The following is a 26762-nucleotide window of genomic DNA, read 5'->3' as shown; positions in this document are numbered from 1 at the left end:
TACTATAATATATTAATGCATAGTTAGTCTTGAAAGCAATTGTTTAACGATTACATATCATTGGTTGCAGAACATCACACGTATTTATTTTGCAATAGTTAAGTTTTAGACGCGAGGTAAGATGTTCAACCATTCACTTGCCATTCACTTGTATGAACACAACACTTCGAGTTAATAATAACTACTAAATTAAAGAACAAAGAGACAGCACACTTATTATTGCCGGTTAGGTAACCATAGCGAACAACGAGTTATATACATTAGCAATGATGTCCGGGGTGTTTGGAACATTTGTGTGTGTGTGAGTGTTGGTGTTGGCACGAAAATGAAAAATATATCCAAGTACTGTAATAATTCCCACTAACGCTATTAATCTTCACGCTATTATTGATTTGGATGAAAACGGAACTGTTTACGGTGGTACCTACGCAGAATGGTTGTGGAGAAAAAATGGTGGTTTCAGAAAACGTAATGATATTGCCGGAGGTCGGAGCATGACAAAGCGTCAATCTATGGGCTGCATTGATTTCTCGTTTATTTCTATTATATACGATAATAATATGACTGTGTGTCGTAAGCGTGTACAGTATATACACAATAATATTGATGATGCTCGAATTTTGGAATGATATGTACGTGACTCACAAGGAAAAGGAAAAAAATTGATTTTGACGTATCAATAGCAAATATATAGAGAGGTATAATACGGATATAATAATATTATTATAGGGTTATGTCAATTTTGGTGTGAATGGTCTGAGCCCGAAATTTTTCATCGGATCTTTGAGACTATAGAATTGTTGTATTTTGTTTGAAATAATTGCCTTATGTCATTATACGCAGGTACTATACGGGGAAGAAAAAAAAGCTATTGGATTTCGTATTTTCTATTTAAACAGCATGTCGTGTATATTCGAGGTTGTATATTATTATATTATGTGTTACATGTGCTTATTGCGTTTTATTTTCTTTTTCTGTTTTTTTCCACGAAAATCGTGTTTGGTGATATTTCCGATTTAAGGGTTAACGTCTGCTAATGGCGTTTTCCACGTCGATGCGTCGTATGGTCGTTATCACACAACACTGAAATCATGTCGTATGCAGGAACACAGCCAGAAATATGTGGCAAGTATATTATGGTTTTACTTCGGGGTCACTCTACCATATGGCCATATCGACATTTTTGCTCCAAACTTAACTGTTATAACTTGATTTCAACGTATAATCTAGCTGAAAAACAAATTTTATAATGTGAACAATATTTTGTTAAATGAACAGAAAATTAATCCAATTATAATATTAAAAATAATAATATAATAATGCACTGTAATAAAGTCAAACAAAAAATACTTTTTGGAAACATATTTTGATGTACCGATTAACATTTACTTATGATGTAATAAGTGCAATTTTAGAATTTGTATACATAGGTTAGGTTAGGTGTTATACTAATCTGATTTTTTTTTTTTAAATTTGTAAGTACCTATATTATTATATAAAAAAAAATTAGTATGAGAATTTTTTTTTGTTATTATTGATAATCGGGTATTTTTATTATGATTAAAAAATGTGTTAATTGCACAACGCATTGTATTACATTTAATAACCGTAATTTAATATAATAAAGATGTATTAGTCTGACTTATACCAGAAACAATATACGTTTTTACATTTAAAATATTCAGGTACCGACAATGTTTCCGGTGAATATAATATTTGAACATTCATTAAAACTCTTATGATTCATTACTCATCAGTTATCTAAGCACACTCTAAAGACACATTAATTCCATACCATTCTTATTGTAATACTATTTTAATGAGCTAAGATTTTAAAATAAATTTGTTTGTATAATATATCATATGATTTTCTTTGTGATGTATTTTGGCGATGGCAGTTTTTTTTTCTATAAATTTGCTCAGTTTATATATATACATAAAGTATAGGTATGTATAATTTGATTTGACATGGGGAATTAAATAGTTTGGTTAATACAATATTTTTAGTCCTTATTAAATTATTTTATTTACTATTTTATTTATGTGTGAGGACGATAAAATAAAATGTTAAAAGTTATTTCGCCATCTTTAGTTTATTTGCCCAATGTAATTAAATGTTTTGTTAGGTTTTTCTTCAATCTGTGTATCGCAAGTCAGTAAAATTACGCATTTGATAAAATTTAAAGTATTTAAAAAATAATGCAGTTAATCATGACTTTCTAAACCATATAATTGTTAAAAATATTAATTGATAGTTTATCATACATTATTAAAAACATAAATTTTATGTGGGTAGGTACTTTTGACAAAATAAAAATTAACATATTATTATTATTTATGTTTGTTTCTAAAACACGTAAGAGCATAACAGTACAAAATTAATTTTCATAATTGTGTAACTATAATGACTAATGAGTAATAAAATAAACAAAGGAGTAAGCATTTGGGTTTAAATTGAAGATAAGTGACTACATTTTTAACTAAAATAAAAATTTTAGCGCAAAGTAATTACTAATTAAATAAACAACATTATATTTTATTTATTTGTGTGATAAGTATTTTTATTTATACCTATTAAATCAGATTATTGGTATCTTATTTCGTATATTTTTTCATAATTATTCAAATTTTAAGTATCAAAATTATTAAAGATGATACGATAAAATTATTTGTCATAAAAATAATAATGTATTTATTATTTAATATTAAATATGTTTATTTAGGACACGTATAGTTTTAGGTACATATTAAATAACATAAAATTAAGCATGTTTTATGACCAATAAAGTTGTTGTTATAGTAATTAAAAACTTAATACATTTATGTACATATGGTATTTCAAATTTAAATAAGAGCAGAGGTTTTGATGCATTTAAAATTTTTTATTTGGTGTCTAAACACGTACCTACATAGTTGTTTTATTTTAAACGTATATTTTGACTGTTTTTTTAAACATTTAAGTGATAACCATTATTTTATTTTATGTCCAGTTTTTGATATTTATAGTCAAGAAGATTTTACATAAAAAAAAAAAAAAAAATAAATATTTTTATTATTTGATAAATAAAATAAGTTAAGCTATATATGTAAATTATTATATTTAAAGAGTTCTGTCTTAATATAATATATATATATATTATGTCTATATATACATTTATATTGAGGGTTATAATAAAATGCATTTCTTAGATTTAAATATTATTCAATAAAAATAATATATTTTGTTCTATTAGTATTGGATTTCCGTAAGTATTTATAGTTTATAGTACTTTAAAATAATATATTAAATTAACTCTAACAAAGTTCTTGACAGCTAATATATAAACCATAATATTTGATACACTGATTATTTAAATTAAGTAATAATTATATTGTAATATTTTGAGTATATTGCATTTATGTCACATATACTGTACATATATATATATTTTTTTTTGGTTAATATCTAAAGAATATTTAAAGTTATCATAACATGTTTCATTAAATTTTCAATTTTGTATTATGTAATAATTATCAATTTATATATATTTATTTATATGTTTTAAAAAAAAGTTTTTATTTATTATAAGTTAACATAATTACTGGGTATTTTGTTGACGAAACATTCAAAGAGTTCAATAAATAAAATAAATTGTTAATTCTTGGTTTTCAAAAATATATGAATAAAAAACGCTGTACAATAAAATCAGTTAATAAGAAAAGTAAACAAAATTTTCTATGGCAGAGTTAGTTAATTAATGTATTAAATGTTTAATTGAATGTGACTTATAAAGTGATAGTTGCGAATTTAAGTTTCAAAAAAGGCATTAAAGATCCATTTTTATTATAAAATTGCCTGGTAGGTATGTAGACTGTCAAAACATTATTTCACAGAGTGGGTGGAATGTGACGACAAATTGGTTCTGTCTTTTTATAAGACTTGAAATACGCCATAAACACAGAGTTCGGATAAAAAGAAGAAAATAAATGCTTATACTTTTTTTTTTTTGTTTTGTAACATCCTTCGTATTGTTATTTTTCCTAGAATGCATCTTATAGTGCTTACAATACAATGAGCTCCTTTTCCAGTCTCTGTTGAAAATCAATTGATCGTGTTTAAATGGCTGTACTTCTATTTCTAAAATTCATGAAAACTGCGGATTATAAATTATCATTTTTAACGAAAGGTTAAGATTCCTGAATGGTTATATGAGATACGGTATTTTTTATATCAATCCATTTTTTGAGTTTGGGCACATTATATATAAAATAAATTTAAGTACAATTAGATTTGTAGCTAACTAATTTATGAAACAAATTAAATATTTATAAGAGAAAATAATTTAAAATATTGTAGTATGTGTACATTCATATCGAGTGATGTAAATTTGACTACATGAATGTATACTTATATTAAATTAATTTTTATTAAATGGCTATAAAATTCTTCCACTATAGTACAGAATATATGTTTGGAACGCTGGTTAAAAAAATACTCACGTTTCAAACAAATTCTATTTGGCAGCCAATCAGTGAAACGGAAATAAGTATACGAAATATATAAATGTTATATATGTGTATAAAAAAGAGGTTGGAATTAATTCTAAATAGTGAATGCTTCATACATTATTATTTATTGGATTACAAACTATTCGGCTGGCTATGGATTTTTTTTCCTATGTATAAAAAGTGATCAGATTTAATAATGATTGGATAATTCTTTTATAAAAATAAAAATTGAATTAATATTGTGTTTGTTCTAATTATTGTAGTTTGTTTGAAATTTTGAAAGCTTGGAGTGTTCTTCAAATTTTTGTTATTGCTCCATAATAATATCATAGTTTTATTTATTTAATTACCACTTGTCTTAAATTAAATCTAAAGGTTCTAAGATATTTTATGTAACGAATTTCCTTCTTGACTTTCTTGGATAAATAAAGTACTCTCTATACTAAGTATAAGACGCAAACATAAGAATGTTCTAATTTTTCAAATATTATTTTTAAATAATTTAAGACTATTTACTTAAGATGTTAAGATAGAAATTGAATCAAGGTTATTTAATTTAAATTGATTATACGTCATAGAAGAACAGCTTAAGTTTTAATTAAGTGGTAACTAATGATTGATTATTATTTTATTTTTAAAATATTAGTATAATTTATGGTTCTTGAGTTCTAAAATTTAAAAAGACTTATTTTTAAATACTATTTGGTTATGTGAAACTGAATTTCATATAATCAAATGACATTTGAAAAATAATGCAGATTACTAAATATGACTAAATCAAGCAATTGAAATCCCAATAAAATGCTAAAAGTAACGTTATACGTTTAAAAAATTTACAGTAAATTTACCAAAATGACTAATATAATATACTAATAAACAATAAAAATTGATAAAGTAGTTATTTTTATTCATAGGTTATTATATGATTTGATTTGGCATTAATGTTATATAATAACATATTAATAAGCTACCTAGTTTTTTATTATTTATAAATTAAATAAAACTTATTTAATAATATGTATAAATACGAATTTAATATTTAAAAAAACACAATCAGGAATTGGATTATACACAGTAAAGTGTATTGAATTTTTCAATTTTATTGTGTTAGATAAAAAAAATGTATTATTCTTGCATTTAACGCAATTTAACAACTTAGTTTTGACTATTGTTGACTTTGTCGAAATACTGTTTAACAGTATTTTATTAGATAATTTGTTGTACTTTTGCTGATCTCGATAAAGTTTACTAACATTAAAAGACCACCAAAAAGTTTATTATTATTACCTATTGAATCCTTTAATCCTATTAAACAAACGTAGTAAGTAGTGATTATTGACTGTTAAAATAACGATATTCTATGAGCATGTAATAAATATTTAATAAACATAAAATATAATATTAACTATAATAGTATAAAGGTTGTTAATGAATATAAAAAAAAAAATAAAAATAAAAATACTTGAATTATTTACAAATATCATAATTTATTCAAATCTGATATATATATATATATTTATATGTTTTTAAATAAATATTAGTTATATAAAAGATGCATACATTTTAATAATAAATATAATCTCTTGTTTAGGAGTTTGTCATTAGAATTTTGAAAATAAAATAATTCAAAACTAAAATATTTTCACAAGCATTTTAATCTTAATGTAGTAAAACTATTCATTGGTTTCTTTAAAATAAATATTTAATTTTAAGTTTAAAATACTATATAAAAAATGTAATCAATGATCATGTTAACATTTAATAGTCATAAGCATAGTGGAGAATAATATAATGTAATATTATGTTATGTGTTAACTTAAGACTAATTTTTGTAATTATATTTTTGTTATTTTGGTAGCGACAAGTTTTGTTTACGTCATTTGTATGAAAAAAGACCAGACCTATCAAGGAAAAATTTCTTAACGTATTCTTAATGTTGTATTAAAAATATTTGGAAAACAAACAATTAGTTTATTGAAGTTGGCACTTATTGGGCGGCCTTAACGTGAAAACTGTAGTGAATAGAACTATTGATAAAAATAATAAATTAGGAAAATCCAAATCAAATTTAGAATACCATTATATATATATATATGAGTGACTATAGGCGTCTGGATAAAGTCAAACAACCCTTTATTGGACCGTTGGGAAATATAATTTTAGTTAGAAGTGGAAAAAGTACAAAAATCCATTTCCTAATGAATGTAGAGAATTTGATAACAACGACGAAAAAATAAATATTAATTTTTAGAATGTTGTTTGTTTGTGATGGCAGTCAAGTGAAAAATAAATAATAATTTTTAATTAAACTAACTTTTAATGTTTATGATTAGAAATCGAGTATACAAATTTCACCTACTTTTTAATTTGTATCTTATAAACGTATACTAAAAAAAGTTGTTTATTCTATGATTTTTTATTATATAAACCAGTAATAATCCATGAATATGCATGTAAAACATTAATATCTTAAGTTATTTATAACTTAGTAAAATCTTAAAAATTAACACACAGCAAACATTGGTTCTAATGACGCTATAAATTGTGTGTTTGGAAGAAAGGTCCATTATTAACACGAGTAATTATGGTTTTCTTATAATAAGATATTTTTAATCCACGGTGTTCAAATTTTATTTTTAGCTTCATAATATATCAAAATCATTCTTTCAAAAACAAAAATTTATTATCTCAAAAAGTATGAATGTTTTAGGAAATATTATTTTAATTGGATTTGAAGTCATCACAAAATAACATCTTTGAAAAGCTCATATAAACTTCAATAATTTTTTTTTCAAAATTAAATTTTTATAATACAACACATTAATTTTCAGAAAAATATTATGTTTTGAAATATAAAATTAGTATAGAATATTATGAAAAATATGTATTTTTTTTTTTTTAATATTATTTTATTATTTGCTTAAAAAATTAAAATAGATGTGTTTTAATTAAAAAGGAGAAATATTTAAAAATAAATGATTTTGTATAGAAAAAATTAATTAATAGTCATACATTTTTTCCATATTATGTATTTATTTAAATATACAGTCAGATTTAAGGAATTCATTTTAAAAATTATTATTACATAAAATTAATTATTAATCATTAAATCAGACACATTCTTTAGAGAAATATATTCATATTAATAATTTTTAAATATTATGCATAATGTGTATGGAAATGAAAATAAAAATTGTATAATTATATGTTATTTGTCATTTCTATATGATATTTTATAATTTATACATTAAATTAAATTATTATAATTGTAATAGTTGAATTAAGTTAAAGCTATGTTATGTTATTATACGTGTTTAAAATAATTTAATCATGTGTAAATTAAATTTATAAAACTTAAAATAATTTTTGCTCTATTATTTTATATATTATTTCAGTGATTAAGATATCAAAAAATTAGTGAGTGTATTTTCACATCCAGACCTTCAAAGGTACTCTTTATCGTTTTTACTTTGTTCTTGTACCTAAATCTACAAACAGATAAGTATGATGACGGGGTTGTGTGTGCGGCTTGTATGATTGTCCTTAGTTTTAATTGAACCCCGCTTCTTTAGGAAAATATTGCGTACACACCAGTAATTTATTAACTTAAATAATTTATTATACTTATAACTTTACATAACTTTATATTTTTACTTAATTTAACTAATAATAAACTAAATATTTGGAAGTTTATTATAAACTTGACATTTTTGAAAATGTACTAATTAATTATTATTTATTAGGTAAGTTATATATATATTATATATATATATAGAATGTATCACAAACTAAAATCTTAAAATATAATTCCTATGTAAAATTTTCAGATAATCAAGGTACAATATATTTACAGTAATTAACTGAACATACTTTCCCTTAATTTTTCTTTTAATATGTATTAAATTCTGATTTTTAAAATTTTATTTTAATATGTACAACTAAAAAAAAATTTTAAATATTAAATTGTTTGTATCATTTAACATGAAAACACTTCGTGTGAAATATTTTTTTTTTAATAAAAATCACCATTTTTAACTTTAAATTGTTTGGTAGGTGATTTTTTTTTTTTTTAAATATAAATACACAATTACATTGACAATCAATGTATACATATAAATAATAAACAAAGTAAGTATATTTTAATTATTAAGTATATTTACAAATTTAAAAAATCAGATTTTTGAATAAATGAATAAATTAAAAGAAAAAAAAAGATATGAGTAATGAACAATTTTAGTATCATATTTTATATTATTTAACTATTTTTTTTCTGTTCTTAGAAAAAAGGAATTAATCTATTATAAATATGATAACGACATAAAATTAAATACACTTTTCCAAAATGATTTGTAACAATATATTGGACTAAACAAAGATTGTATAAAAATTATTTTTTTTTTAGATTTCAACGAATTTGTATATCATTTTTACGCAATACTTAAACAAAAACTTCACGTAGACAGTAAATCTGCTCTTGTTATTATTTTTCATTTTTAAATTGCAAATAAAAAATACAAATTAACGCTGATGATATTATATTTGAATTTTCTCATAACTTTATTTATTAATATTCAAATCTTGTCTTTGGTTTATGATCTAATAACTTAATCAAAATGTTGTAATTTTTTTGTAAAAAAATAAAATAGTACTGATTAAAATAAAAAAATAAAAATAAATATCTGAATCTTAATAAGACCACGAATAATTTAAATTTAAAAATACCATGTTAAATAAATATTATCACCCATTCTCATTGGTAATAAAATAAATATATAAAATATTATACTTATAAGTATCTATGTATTATTATTATTTATTCTATCAAAATTACATGCTTAATAATATATAAGTAATATATAATTTGTAAAAAAAAAAAATTTAATTTAAAACAATACAATAGTGAAAAAAGTCAAGTAATAATACATAATATATGGTGACGTTGAAACATAAATCATAAACAGGAGATATATGTTATAATATTCTAAATTGTTTTATTATATTTGCGTATAAAACTCCATGGAATTTAATATTATCAGCTAATTTGCAATATTTTGGGAACAAATATTCCAGTTTATAAAATATTCGTTAAAAATTTACATTGTTGTGATAAAAATAAATAATATAAACATTTGTAACCTCACCTGTAGCCTTTATTTGTATATCGATTTTAATATATAGGTGTAATAATAAAAGCTGTTGAATTATCTACGATGTACAAAATGCGTGAAGCGGGACGACATAATGAAACACGTGAAGTGTTGTATACTAAAATAATTCTTGATGATTACCTGTAATTAATGATAATTGGGTATTCACAATTCGGAAGGATTTAATGTTTCATATATTTTAGTATTAAATGTCACTTCTGTATCTAAAAACGAAATTTACCCAATCACACGAGATTCATATCTAAATTGAGTACGATTGACACGAATAATATTATGTTTATTAAAGATGACTTACCGTTTTGGTTGCCAGTCATTAAAATACTTCATATAATTTTTTATCAATTATTACTTCAGTACTGGTGTATTATTTTAATATTATAAGATAGATTTTAATCAATACACTTTTTAAACATTTTTTATATGATTGTTTTTAATTTAGCGAAATAATAACTTCTTTTAATTTAATTTTAGTAAAATATATTATGCTAATAATACATTATTTATTTTATTTAAACGTAATAAAGAACCAATTTACTCAATAAAAAAATTATTCACCGAAATATTCATCCATATCCGTATGTAATATATTATTATTTTATTAATTCGAAGTATCGAAATTCTTTTAAGATATGATGTGTCTACACTGTTATTTAAAAAAAAAACAATGTACACTTCAATGTGACTTTATTATGTTGATCAAAGCCAGTTTGGTACGTGGATTACACGAATCTTCATAAGACTTAACTTCATTTAATAAAAATGAAGACCCATTTTTTCTATTTATTAATCATTATACCTACAATGAACAATGAATTTTATATTTAGTGATTAAATATAACAAAAATCACATTTAGTATTATTGTTTTACACTTAAATGTATTTAATTATGGTTGGTAGGTATGTAATCGTGTATACATTTTTAAACCTATTATAGTAGCTATGAATAAATTATGTCAACTTGAAAAATCACTGTTTTTAACATTATTAGTAATCACTGCTTGTAATACTCAAGAAAATCCTTCAAAATATATTTATTTTTAAACAAAAAACTTTTATAATAAATCAATTTTGCATATTCATATTCTTATGTAATATTGTTACTTATATTGCAAAACTATTAAAATAACTCTTAATATTATATACAGCATTATAGAAACTGTAGCAAATAAGTTTTATGGTGAGCCTAGTAAAAAAATAATAGTGTTTAATTCAAATTAACTATTATATTAAAAAAAAAAAAAAAAATAAAAAAATAAAATAATATTAGTATAATATAATATAATGGTCTATATTAAAAATGTTTTAAATGTATTTAATTAAAATATAAACAAATTTAGAAAAATAAAATTAACTCTATGCCAAAAATATATTTCAATATAAACGACAAATGAATGAACTATTATAATAATCATAACGGCATAATATTTTATTTATTTTAATATAATATATGTGCTTGTTTAAAGCCTAGTTAAATTTTTAAAGTACCTAAATAATTGTGTAACGTATAAAATATAAATAATTAAACTTTAACCATACATTTTTTTAAAAATTATAACACTGTGTAGGCTAATAACCTTAGCTGTCGAAATCTTAAAAAAATAAAAATCTTCATAATAATATTTATTGAAATTATTGATTATGATGATAAAAAAAATAATATTATAATGCAAGTAATTTTATTTTATCTATTAAATGAACAGATACTACAATACATAATGAAACGTATAAACACGTCATGCTCACATACATAAACCAAGGTATTAAACATTTCCAAATATATGTGTGATTATTTAAAATAATCCAAGGTGACTTCATAGAAAGTCAAAGAAGAGATGCTAAGCTACTACTAATAATTCATAAGCCAAAGTATAGTTAATTAATTAGATTTCAATTTATATATGCATTTCAGAAGCAGAATAGGAAGAGAAGAAGAATATAGCAAGACAATGATGGATTCATTATTAACAAAATGGTGTTTCGTGCTGTGTTTGGCTCTAATTTCAGGTAAAAATTATTATGTATATATCTAATAGAATAGAAATACATAAAATATTATATTGTTTGTGAGGTATGGTAGTTAGAGTTAATTGTGCAAATCAATGATTTAAAACATTAGGTCAATGTTTTTTTGAGAAGCTATTGTTAAAAGAATCTTTCACTGGCATTCTTAAAGAGTTTGATGAAGACAATTTCAACGAAACATTAAGAAATAGGAAAATTAAAATGTTATTGTTTTTGTTAGTTATAGAATCACTACAAAATTATATGGGAAATTTGAGACTTATCGAAAAAAATAAAATTTTATTATTTTTACTGTAATTAAAACTAAAATAATAAGCATGATATTGGAATAGAACAATATATATTATAAATAAATTGAAATATCTATTCTAAATATTTTATTAAAATAGATACTGTACTACGATAATTAAAAGTACAAAAAAATAAACGTTAAACAACTCTTCTTTTTTTTTGGCGTGTACCTATTGTACCTACTATAAAATAAATAAATTTAAAAAAATGATATGATTTTGAATTTTATAGCTATAAAATAAGTTCATTTAATTGATTTAAGATATTGTTAATTAATCGAATTAAGATTTACCGTCACAATATACTTGGGTATTTTTTCACTATTTTTATTTTGTATTTTAAAATATATAATTATAAAAAAAAAAAAAAAACATTTCAATAGTTAACAAGTATGATTTCTATTAATACTTTTGCTATATACGCTTGAAATGAGATGACACTGAACATTTTAGTTAGCGTATTTGGATACGAAAATATTACAACAAAAGGTTCCTCCTATGCCTATTTAGAAATAAGCGTAGGTGGGTATATATGTTTAAAGATACGAACCTACCTTGACTCTGTGCCGGGTGACGATACTATGTGCCGGAGGAGGCGTTGATGTCGGTGACCCGCGTTTCCTTCGACACCCTATTTGCACCCCTAGCATAACCCACTATAAGTTTACTGTATACAGCTACCAGGTATCCTTTATTAACAAATTATGGTGATTAAGGCGCGTTTCCGCCGCACCAGGCGTCCGTAGGATCTATCGTCGTAATAACATTATTGCACATAGTGTTTTCATACTCGGTCTTTTCACAATCACGGAATACATTATCTATTAAAATACGTCATAGTTAATATTATATGTATAGAATATTATTCGCTCCTTATTGTTTTCATATGAAAAACAATGAACACCTTTATACGCTTTAAACCGTTCAGCTGTAGTTATATTGTAAAACTTCAAAAACATGTTTTAAACGTGTCATATTTAGTATTTATATTAGTATGACTTTAACGAGACGTCGTCGAAATATAAAATGCAATAAAACTATACACGAGCACTTCGATTTGTTTTAAAAGATTGTAGTTGACGCAAACATTATTTTTATACCAGAATAGGAGACAGACTGACACTAAATAGATTACATTATACCATTCGATACAGTATGATTATATGTCTAATATACGTACACTAACACGCATATATATATATATGAAAAAATGTCTATAACTTTATAATATTATATGCATCGAGCTCAATATCAGACCATAATACTCGTATGTTTGAGTGTGTTGACATAAAATAAATGAACACATCAAAGGTGGTAGTCATATATAACGTGGGAGTGTTACAATATCATAGTATACGTATTATTAATGCAGTTTTTAAAATAAATATTAATATATTTGACCATTCTAATAAGTTATTATTCTATATTCAAAATAATCATGAAAACAAAATGTACAAACAAATATTATATTTAAATTTATAAATTAAACTATTACACTAGTATATTTATACGTATACGTAAATCAAAAAAAAAAAAAAAAATGTGATATTAGTTAACTCACTTTGTTGTACAGTTATTATTAGAGGCATTATATAGTATATTTTATACCTATTGATTTCCGTGATAGAATTATGGATTTTCTTTTAAGAAATTCTTATAAATAAATTATAGTATTTCCAAATACTAAAATAAAAATCAGTATGTGATCTTTAGTTATCTTTTTCTTCTTAGTAATTATTATATTTATAGAGCAGTATGTTTAAAAAAATTAATTAATTTTATTTAAGTTTGACATTAATTCCAGAACAGATTTTATATTTATGCTATATTACTGAAATCTTTAAAAGGAATAATATTGTCATAATTAAAAAAAAAAATAAGAGTATAATTATGTTTATTACCGTGTTTTAAAATTGTTAATTTTTAAAGTGCTTATAATTGTTTTCTTTTATAGACTATAACTAGCCGATTCTGTCTGTAAAAATATTAAATACATCTGAGTTCATCTAATATTAAAATGTGTACTTATATTATTATAATTTATTTTAACAATTTAAATTTCTAAAACATAATACATCAACATATAATGCCAATGATATTAGAAAGCATTTGGCAGTAACTTAAAATAAAAGGGATTTATTGATTTTCAATATCTAAGCTAGCATTTTAAAACCATTAAAAAGTTATAAACAAAAAATAAACTATTTTTATGTTTTAATAATTTCTGAGTGAAGAATAAAATAACATACCATATTTACGTATAATGTTTAAGATATTTTTATTTTTACACTACAGGCTAATTTAGTGTAAAAAAACTGTTTTTTTCTTTCCAAAAAATATTTTTTAGAATTAAGCTTTAGTAGTTTACGACGGTTAAAGGATCGAGTAAACTTAATTATTAATAAGTAAGTCAATGTTGTGTGTATGGGTTAAAATTTAATTCAATAATAAATTATTGTATAGGTACAAAAAACGATTCTGAGCTAAGAGGATCAGTCAACTTATGTTACTAATTATATTTTATAATATATTTATAGTAAGTAAACTGTTTTTATTTTAGTTTATATCCAATATATATTAAAAAGATTTTTTGTTCCTCAGTAAAAAAGTTTGACAACACAATACAGTTTTTTTAAATTATAACAATCCATAAACTAATTTTACTACAGTGTTTGGGAATTTATAAATAATAAATGAAATGAAGACCAATTAAATTACTGAAAAAAAAAAAAAAAATATTTATTCGTAATAATCAATACAATTTACATTAAATATTAAAGACATAAAGACGTTTTTTATACCAATTACTCTTACTATCTTCAACAATAGCTTAAAATTTTCATATTATATTGTTATTGATTACATGCGCGGTTGTAAATTGGTTAGGTTAGGGATTAGGTGCACAACAGAGTAAGCTTGGGCTTTAATATGTAATAAAGCATACTCCAGAAAAATGTCTTCGTTATATATAATAGTAAGAAATTAGCGTTAAAAATTATCAGTTTCAGACGTCGCTTCAGATTTATTTAATATTAAATTTAGCATCTTGTAACGTGAACAGCTGTATGTAATATAGGGTATTGTGACTCCATTTGAATCATCAATGTGAATTATATTTTGATTTCGGTTTTAAACGTCATCACTATATTATTAGAAATCGTGGTGTTTTTTAAGTGTAGTCAGTGATAGACGTCTTCTCTGTAGTATTCAGCATTGGAGTATGTTATTTACCGAGCATGTCAGCTAAATCATAGATTCTCACGTCGAATTCTGTCATTTGTTTTGACTTAGTTAGAACCATAGCAAAAAACAGCATATTCAAAAAAAGTTATGGAAAAAAAAAATTAAAAAAAAGGATAAAAATATAACCACTTTGTTGTTTCAGTAAATTCGAAATGAACCTCGTTATTGAGAAGTAAGCTACTATGATTTATGTGTTACATTTGAGTTCAATCATAAATCATTGGATACGAAAAATGATTCAAATAAAAGTGGTCTTTCAGTTTTTATTGTTAAAAATAATATTTAATTGTTTATTTATACTGCTATTTATGTATTTAATTAATTAATTTAACTATTTTTAATGATAAAGTAAGTTGAATAAATTGTTACTAACTATATTGTACTTGAAAATGTTATTGTGTGTTTAGAATATGGTAATATACGTTAAAAGTATAATATTTTTAAATTGCAATATAATTTCTAAAATAAAATGGTAACTCTGCGTTTAAATATATAATTTCGTTCGAATGTGAACTTAAAATAACTATAAAGACTTTTTTTTTTATATTCCTATACTTTTTTTTTGTAACAGTATGAGCTATTTATAAGTAATTAATCTTTTTAGCTTTTTTGGGTTAAAAATATATGAATTATGATAAATAATTTAATTTATTAAATTTTAAAATATATGTTATAAAAAAAATATTTTTATAAACTACAAAATAAAGAGCAAGTTTTTATAACTCAAACAAAATTTATCTAAATTGTAATAAGAAAATCGTTCATAAAAAAAATATTGTGATTTTAAATAAATAATAAAAATAAATAATATAAATGACAAATGATAAACTTATGAAAAAAACTGAATCACATTTTCAAGATTTTAGACCAAATACATTTTTTTTATCGATAATTATTGATTTTTTAAAAAAGCTTAACATTTTCTCATGTCTATAAATATCTCTAGAAAAATTTTTTTTTATACTGTGTCATAAATTTAAAACACTTATTTAAACATTTAATATAAATTTAAAGTATCTAGAATTATTAGTTTTGAGATGACTTCCCATTCCTTTAAAAAAAAAAAAAAAAACGATGAATTTTGAGGAAAACTAATGTACCCAGTTATTTTGAAAAATACTGGAGATTTTTAATTTTGAATTCTCTAAGGAGTAGAAACTAGATTACATTTTTACCAAATGTCTCCCTCAAATTTAAAAATCAAAGAATTTTTATTGCCTAAAAATTGATTGTCAGACAGAAAAAAAACACAAAATTGTAAAATCAATACATTCATTGCTTTGCTTAAAATCTAAAATTAAAGTTCCGAAAATATTTCAAAAAACATATTATTATAAAATACTTCATAACTAGTTCTCAGGTATGAGAACTATCCTATTATGTTTTTAAATAATAATTATTCTTATTAATTGTAACAAATTTGTTGATAATTTATTTTTTTATAAAATAAATATTTGATGATTCAATATATTTTATATTATAATGAAAAAATAATTTGAAAATAAATATATAATAATTTTATTTCGTTTATTTGTACGTAATAACGTGTAATAAACCACCTAAGACTAGAAACTATAAATAATAGATCATATTATATCATATTATATTAAATAATGCGCATTTATAAGATTTCTTAAATTATTTTATAAATTTTATCGTTTTTCTGTAGTTTATACATAATATTTGTGTTGTATTTTTCATGTACAAAAATATTTAACTACTGTAATAACCACAATTATTTAATTTTAATGTCATATGTACAAAAATATAAGCCATAAAATCATGATAATAATCAGTTTTCATGAAACGTTTATAATAAACATTTTTACGATGCATTAATTAACCTTAAGTACCTATTCATTATAAAGCATTCATTACTGTTAAATGTCATGAAAACAAATTGATGCAGTTAACTTATAAAATGTATAGTGATAAAAACTGATAGAGTTAGTTACATATCGTTTGAAATATATAATATTTTCCTAAAATAATTTTTTTGATACTATACTCTGAGATATATACAAAACTATGTTGAGTTGTATATGAATATTAAATTATTAAATAATTCAATGCGAAAATATGATAATAATAACATTAATAATAATAAATAATATAAATAATATTTGAAGAAGTTTAACAATTAAATTGTTGTTAAAATATAAATTATTTAATAAATAAACGAATTATTATATTATTTTTGATTTCTTTCCACAAAATTTCTGATAACCATTGACACTCGTAAAAAAAAAAATTATTTGTTTAAGCACTTTTTTTTTTAAATTTATTATCATTAAAAATATAATAACAATAATTTATGTTAGTTATATGTTATGTTATCACTTCAATATGAAAAATATAGTTTTCTAAGTAACTAAAAAATTGTATAGGTATACACAAGTTTTTCAACAATATCGTATATATGTATATATAATTAATACTTCTACTTACGGCCATAAAAGCAACTGACGTGGTTTAGAATACAATAGCTTTTTATCTTCGATAAGAAGTACAAGAAAAAATAGTTCTTTCGCCAAGTTCTGCAAAATATTTTCTTTTAAAACTTTAAAGAAGTGTATATTTTGTTTTTATGTGAGTTTTTTTTTTTAATATAGTACCTAAAATTTTATTTTACAATGATAATTTTAACATTTTTTTTATTAAAAAAACAATCATAAGTTTTAAAAATGTATTAAACAAATAAATAGTAGTTTTAATAACTGAAAATAACACTATCAAGAGTATCTTTATTTAATGTGTATTATAGAATTTAGATTACGTTTATATTCTATATTTTTATATTTTATTTAGTGAGTACTAAATTAAATTAATGTTTAATGTTTCTTAAAATGTTTATGATTTAACTATTATTATTTAGATCGTTTAAATATATTTTAGTATGAAATAGGAAACAATTCGTATGGTCGATAATAATAACGAGTAGAGATTTGTCTTTAATCGTAATAACTTGAAGATAAAATAATATACATCTTTAATAGATTATAAATAGAAACTAAAGTTATGCAGAAAATTTAAATTCATTATTTGGTATAACCGGTATCTACCAAAAGTTTCAAATTGAATTTAATCGTATTTATTCAATTATTAATCATTAATAATCGATTATTATAGGCATTTTTATACGTTTCCTCTACTAGGTCATTAAAAAGTATATTATTTTGATTTGGACAAATAATTCACAACAATATATACGACTTTTATGTGCTTAAAATTAAAATGATCAACTATAAAGATAATTTATATGCTTTAAGACGAATAAAAAGCTAATTGACTTCAAATTCTTATCATGATTATAAATCTTTCACAAACACTAATCGTGCTAAGTATAATTCCACTCAAATGACAAAATGCTCAACAGTGTTTCCTTTATTTTCCAACAATATTTACATAACTTCTGTAAGTACTTTTAGAATCTGTAAGTGCCCGAGGAAATTTAGAAATTTGTGTAAGTAAAGACTTACCTATATGAAATTGTATGTTATTATGCCTTTTAAAACAAACATTTTGATATTTAAATGACTAGAAAATTATAAACTATCACAAGAGTAAAAAATGGAAAAAAAATTGTCAACGCATATTTCAAAATATAATCGATTGAAGATATTATCTTTTTTATTGTTTGCATAATTTAAAATATTTTATAATATGTATATATACATGATATGGTATATTTACAGGTTATATAGGTAATTTAAAAATCCAGAGTTGATTGTAACAATAATATTGTATTAAAGAATTGTATAATAAAAAGCAATTTTATAAATTGTTCGTACTCTTCAGTTAGTTATGTTATAATTATTATAATAATGTAATAGAACATTATAATTCTATTATTTTAATGACGAAGAGTTTGCAGAAATATTTACGGTATTATTTATTTTTAGAATTTAGAATTTTAATATTTTTCATATTATTAAGAACATAATTAAAACGTAATTTGACGTGACTTAACGTAATTTAACTTCATAGGTATCTTTAATTTTTTTATTTTTATAATTAAGTGTTCCAATATTCAAAGTGCATATCTGATAAAAATTGACTGTTAAAATTTGTCAATTCAAAAATTAAAATTCACATAAGTTTAAGCTAATTAAGAGCGAAATACTAATAATATTTAAGAAATATTATACTTGAGGTATTAGGCATGCCTTTACCAGTATATACTATTTTTAATTTTTAATTCTGTAAATTAACCATGAATGCAAGTTGAAATGTATGATAACTATCATTTTATCCATTTATTTATTTTAAAATCTAAAGAAATGTAGCACTATTTTATTATCACACAGCACGTTTATACCTTATATCCTAATTAAATTTTTATTCAAATTTAAATGATATTTTTTTAATTTTTTTTTTTATAGAATAAACGTTATATTATAAAGATTATTTATTGGTAATCTATTGGAAGAGCATCACATTTTTCATTTTTGTGGAAATCTATAAAATATTGATTGCATTTTGTTAAAAATATGTGGTATACAAAATTGAGTTAAAATATACATGATGCAAGTATAAAAATTTCAACTCGTAGTAAATATACTATAAGAACTTGGAATAATAAAAAAATATAAACATTGTAGTTTTTAATGAAAAAAAAAACATCTATGGATATATATATATATATATATATATATAAATGAATACAATATCATAAAACATTACGAATGAAACAAGTGCTCACATACATTTATGGCTCACGTGTTGTAATGCTAATTTTTTTTTTACTTTTATTTGTTTCTTAATAAAATAAAACTAATAAAGTTTTGTTTATCATTTTTATATGAATACTTATACCATGTTTCGACCAAAAATGTTAAACATAGATAAATCAATTTAAAATGTTTTAATGTGCGAAAATATACTAATATAGGTATCATTTCCAACATGATATGCTAAACATTGAAATTTTTAAATAAATATTTTATTTAAAAATAAAATGTTTATTAGATTTCTTATTTATTATAAACATTTACGAAAATAATATAAAAATAAGTATTATTTTAGCAATGTATGTAAATCTCTCTAACCAACCTTAGAGTTTAATATTTGATAAATACTGATCTGATTTTGGTGATTTAGTCAACGTTTTATGCGTTAATATTATTAACTTTTGAATATTTTTTTTCAATAACGTTGTATTTTATTGTATAAATAAATGTCATAGATGATATGAAAATGAAAAAAACACGACTTATTGAAATGTTTAAAAACTGATATTTGTGAAAGTAACTATATTTCTTTTGTGTTACATTAATTTCAGTTAATATTAGTTAATAACTGACACGTATTTAAAACTTATTCAGTTCATATTATTTATAAAGATTTGTGGTAAACATGTTTATTAGTATGATACATTATAAAGTATATTATATATAGAAGAAAAATAGAAGAAATAGAAGAAATGTATCAATAATTTTGCTTTAAAAATATAATCTTTTTAGCATAGCGTGGATTTTCATTCCATGTGTAAATACGTATTATTATTAATATTATTTTATACAAATTTAAATCAGTTTTCATAAAAAAAATTAATGTTAGAATTAACTATTTTGTTTTTATTTAATTGTTTACTTAATCAATGCCATTAGTCATAATGTATGCATAAATGTGGCATAATTATATTTTTACGCGTTAATGTATATTACATATAATGTGTAATGATAATATAAAGAGCTTTTATAAATAGAGTATTTCGTTTCGGAATCGAGTAGTTATTATCTACGTCTGAACAGTTAAGAATATAATATATAAATATTAAAGAAATTATATCCAAAGAACTGTATTTTAAATACGAAGTGATATCATAAAAATATAATGTGTCGTATAGTACAACATATTATTATAGTAGGTAATAATTGTAATCAACAATCATTTATTTAATAGCTAAGTGTTATTGAGTTAACATATTTTATGTAATATAGTAGAAATTATATTTTAGAAAATAATTAATTAATATACCTCAAACCGATAAAGCAAATATGTTGAGATCACAACATATTTATTGTCACAACATTTTACAGCCACTCGTCAAACCAATGTCTCCCTTCAGCTGTATTTTTTTATTGAGAGTGAAGTGGTTGTATGAGGAAAACGACGATCCAGACGCCAGATAAGTGAATTTAATTTCGTGTTTTTGTTTTTTAATGTGAGTGTTTTCATCAAAATATTTAGCAACTATTTGGTATTCATTACTCTTTTCTTCTTGACGCTCATGTTTGTATTATGGTGGTTGATTTAAAATCATTGACTTAGAGACGGCAGAAGAAAAATATTAAAACGGTAATATTGCGTAACGCTGTCATCTCTGGTAAAATTAAAGTGTGGTAGTTAATTTAAAATCTTTTGATTTGAAAAGAGGAGCTAGTGATACGACACAAACGTCGATCGATACAACTTGTTTTTAAGTCCAATTATAGTGAGTTATAGTAAAAAAGATAAACAAAATTATGTTTTAACGTTATGGATCTACTGCATGCATGCTAATTAAAATATAATTGTTCAGACCTCAGCACGGCGGCTGCGGTGTTAGTGGCAGTGGCTGCAATAGTGGTGTTGGCGGTAAAAAAAATATGGAAGCACATTTTTTTATTTTATAAGTTAATGGTAGTGGTTAGGGTCGGCACAAAGGTATATGACGCACTACTATGTAGCCTGCGTGTAATTATCGTTACACCACCGCCCACTTTTCCACCATCGATGGTCGTGTGATGTTTGTGTATAACTCGTAGAATGCAGTTAGTGTGATTATACAGCAGGCGACTTGCAGAAGGTGCCGTGTGTAGTGTATGTGTGTGAGTGTGTGTATTTTTATGTGTAAGAGAGCTCCTACGAGTGTAATGAAAGATAGTGAGAGAAGGAGAGAGAAAAAAAGACGATATAAACAAAATAATTATTATTTTAAGTACATTGTGGCATGACGACGCAGCTGTAAATTATTCGCACGAGGGCGGACAGTTTTGGGCTCGGTGTCCTGTGGCGGAGGGATGGCAACTTTGACGCAAGCACTATAGTGATGAAAGAAAAAAAACATTCCCATATTAATAATAAGAGGTTTATTCATAATATTTTTTTTTATAATTTCTTATTTCTTACAAGGTTTTCTTCTGTCTCGTTGAACACACTCAACCGGGATCACAACCGTTTAACTTGCGAGGACGTGACTTTTACATGTTACAAATGTGAACACTATCTATAAAAATATCGTGTAGTTTAACCATATCTTATAAAGATATTGTACACAATAATATTATGACTCGTATAATCGATTTAACTTTAGGAAAAACGTATGGTTTTTAGTAATAGTAATTTATATGCTACTTGTTATTATAAATAAATATTTTTACACATAAAGGTTTATAATATATTCGTATTTAATATAAAACAAACCTATTTTTATTCCTATAACTTAATAACTTAAAAGTACGCTCTAAATAAAGCGTAGTTATAACTTAAACGAAAACAATTAAGTATAAGAATTAGACATAGTAAATAATTTATGATGTGAAGTTATCTTGTATTAAAAATTAATTATTAATAGCTGACAATATTTAGAATATTTATCTGTATTCAATACTGCAAAATATAACAAAATATGTTGAAATAAACGAAATAGATAAACTTAAAAACACTGTTTGTAATGTTTTTATTTCTATTAGGTAGAGTGCATAAATAATTAACGTTTTTTTTAACACATTTTTTATCACAATGCGTTTTGGAGTATAAATTATGATTTGATAAAAACATTTAAAATAAAATTATAAAAATTTTAATTGTTTACCTTTGGGTATATTGTAACGAAAAGCTAACTATAGATAGTGGCGGATCCAAAATTAAATTTTTGTTTTTGGAGGAAGGACTTCTTAAAAAAATTATTACTGAGCCATAAATATATGCTAATGTCTTAGTTTACGTATTCCTGAAAATATGAAAGAAATTATGAAGGAAACATTATTAATTTTATTATGGTTGGATGAGAAATCGCTAATGCTAATTAGGTAACCTAATAATAGTTACTGTTATAAATTTAAATTATTTTATTTTAAAATAACTTCTATATTACAAAATCTATTCATTTATCTCAATGCTTTCCAAAATAAACGTTATGTAATCAATTATAATGAGTTATTACACAATTTAATGTATTTATGTAAGTAGAAAAATTGTTAAAAAGATTTTGAAGGGAGAGGCTGAAGCTCCTTATTCCCTATTAAATCCAAAATTGTTATAGTATTCTTCATACTTAATAGTTTAAAAATATAATATTTGTTTATAATTTAAGCAAATAATTTACTATTTAAAACTTATTTAAGATTTTGAATAAATTTGCCATAAAAAAAAAAAAAAAAATGTTACGCTCAAGTTGTGTTTAGTATATTTTACATTGATTTAAAAAAATAATTTTTGTTAGTTTGTAATCCAAATTACATAATTTAGTTTATATAAATAAGTATATGTAGAATTATGAATCCAATGAACATAAATGTTATATGAAAAAAAAAAAAAAAAAAATGTTTTTTTATGAATATTAGTACAGTTTTTTTTTTTTTTATAGCTAACGCATCTAGAATGGTTATTCAATACTATTAGCACCAGTTACCTTTCTGAATGATTTTATAAATTTAAAAAGTGTTTGTCAACATTTTCATAAACTATATAATTTAATGATAATATATGTATTTATGTTGTTGACTGTTGCTTTTTTAACATTATTGATTGAATCAATCTACATGATGTGTAATTATATACGATGAAAAAATAAAAATGTAATTTATAAAATATATAGTGCTTAAATTAAACTTATTTGTTTGTGTACGTATATTGCATAAACATATCGCCGTGTTACAAATTATGTTTAAAAAAAACCACATTAAGTATCAAAACATGAAAATATATTTTATTTTAATGTAAAAGGTAATACATACAATGTATAAAATAAAACTAGATATATATTTTTGGAAATTTTTGTTTCATTGTGGTACATATATTTATTGAAAAAGCACTATAAAGTAAATATATATGACGAAATAATAAGTACATTGCACCTACACGTTGTATAATATAAAAATCTGTAATACAATATTAGATTAAAATAATTATTTTGCATTTTGAATTTATGTTTGATCTGTAATAGAATATATTTTAATAAAAATGCATAAAAGTTTTACTCTTTATGAAACGTGTTCACTGTTCACCAACTATTTTTTTCTAAAGACAAAAAAGTTTTTAAAAGTTCTAAGATGGTGACTTAAAATATATTCTATGAATTTTTCTGACTAATTTAGTTAATATCTTACATAATATATTAATTGTAAATTGTAATACAAATATACGTAAACATAATACATGTATTATATAAATATTTTCATAAATATAAATTATTATATATATTATTATACATTATTTGCATTAATTAGAAAAATGTATAATTTATTTAAAAATGAATAAAATATACTTAATTTATTTATTTTTTAATTATTTGTTTTGAAGAGTTACATACCTATAGGTATAATACCTTATAAGTCTTGACTATCTAGTTTAATTATCATTGTTTTACGGCATGAACTTCACTCTTTATGTGTGAGTCACCAAAATACAATTTTCTGTTACTAGTTCTTTTATAACTAGAAAGCGGATTTAGATGATTAATCATCATGGAAAAAGTCATGAACATATTTTTTTTTAAATTCAGTTATTGTTTGTTTGGTTATTGTCATCAGTTAAAAGAAAAATGGATTGATAAATTTTTTCAAGTGGGTACTGTCATCAAATATAAGTTTTTGATCTAGATACCTAATTTTTATTTTTTTTAGATATTTAATTATTTAAAAAAACATAATAAGACAGGGTACAAGTAACAATAAAATAAACAGAACAGAAAAAAGGAAAAATAAATTTATAACAGAATTTAGAGATAAAGACTATAATATGATAAGATTATTTTTCATACAATGTCTTAATTTTGACAGAAAAAAATAAATCATTAGTATTAAACTTATTAATTTAAATTAATAATCGGTAAACCAGTGCAAAAAGTCAATAGTTAGACTTGAAGGTAAGAATATAAAATGTAGACATGAATCTCAACGTTTTGTTTGAAACATTTGTATTAATTGAAGAAAGTATATCAGGATAATCTATATCAGAATTTAGTAGATTATAAAGCCAATGTAAATCATTAAATTGCCTTCTAAATTTCAATTGTTCAATATTAAATTTTAAAGCTAACAATTGTAATAGTAGCTTTACATTGTTTGTTCTGTAAGCCTACATACGTAAAAATCAATTTTGGATTCGTTCTATTTTTTTTTATAAGATACTCTTAATGGGGGCTCCAGATTATTGAACTATATTCTAAAATTTATAGAATGAGAGAGAAATATAAAACACATTAGCAATAATTAGGATCACAAGACTCCAAAAAAATTACATTGTAAAAACCCAAAAATACGTATTGTTTTATTATGGATTTCATTGATTTGTTCGGTGAAAGTTAGATCACTGAAAATATTTATACCTAGGTTTTTGATTTTGGATGCGATACTAAGTTTTGTTTTTAATATGAAAATTATAATAAGAATTCTGCCTATTGGTTATTGTTAGTGAATACAATTTGAATACATTTATCCGTATTTAAATTTAGATTGTTATTACACACTATAGACTGAATAATTGATTGAGATCATACTGTAATTTATTAAAATTATCAATTGAAGAAATTTGCATAAATAGATTTAAATTATGCAAATAATGCAGATTTACAACATATAAAATATGTTATTTATATATTTGACAAAAATTATAAATAGCAAAGCCGAAAGATGAACTCTTTGAAGGACTTCAGAGATAACATTGATATTTTAAGAAATTGAATTAACTATTTTAACTTATTGAATTCAGTCAGATAATAGTCTGATTTAAACCACGAAAGTATAGAATCTCCAACACCAATATTATTAAATTTATTTATTAGTATATTGATATTTTTTTTATCAAAAACCTTCCTAATATCAATTTATATTACATCAATCTGAACACCATTACTTATCGATTGCACTAAATCATTATGAAAATCATCATATTGTTTAAAGTTAATTTATTCTAACAAAACCAACATGGTTATCTGATAAACTATTTTTTTTTAAATATTAAACATATTTTGTTCAAGAAGTTTTTCAAATAATTTAGATGTACTCTCACAACAAAAATAATGTACATCAAGAAATAAAAGAACAGCATCTAGCGTAAACCGATGTTATTATTACAGTTTACTAAAACTATTCAAATCGAAGTTCCTATCGAGAGAATCGAAAGTAAATCTATACACAAGTTATTTGAGTCCAGTGTTGACATATGGGTGTGAGATATGGGCTACAAAAGAAGACATAATAATGACTTACAAAATTTATATGGAAGACCAACTATAGTTGGTACGATAACCTATCGTATAGTGGAAGCAAGAGGATAGAATGGGCTGGATATGTTTGGAGAGCAGAGGGAAAAATTATGAAACGAATTACAGAAAGAAGAATTA

General features: G+C 22.5%; 1 protein-coding gene across 2 annotated transcripts in view; it reads left to right on the top strand.

The window, feature by feature from the left end:
• LOC112598783 overlaps positions 1–26762 on the top strand; it is a 114712-nt gene that overhangs the window by 18378 nt on the left and 69572 nt on the right. For both annotated transcript variants that reach the window (XM_025345399.1, XM_025345407.1), the window contains one exon: positions 11566–11660. In XM_025345399.1, the coding sequence (XP_025201184.1) occupies positions 11603–11660 (58 nt within the window). In that variant the 5' untranslated portion in view covers positions 11566–11602. The remainder of the gene's footprint in view (positions 1–11565; positions 11661–26762) is intronic.

Source organism: Melanaphis sacchari, unplaced genomic scaffold (assembly GCF_002803265.2).
Source record: "Melanaphis sacchari strain LSU unplaced genomic scaffold, SCAv2.0 Contig0_pilon_pilon, whole genome shotgun sequence".
Taxonomy (NCBI): Eukaryota; Metazoa; Arthropoda; class Insecta; order Hemiptera; family Aphididae; genus Melanaphis; species Melanaphis sacchari.
This window is presented reverse-complemented; position numbering and strand designations above follow the sequence as displayed.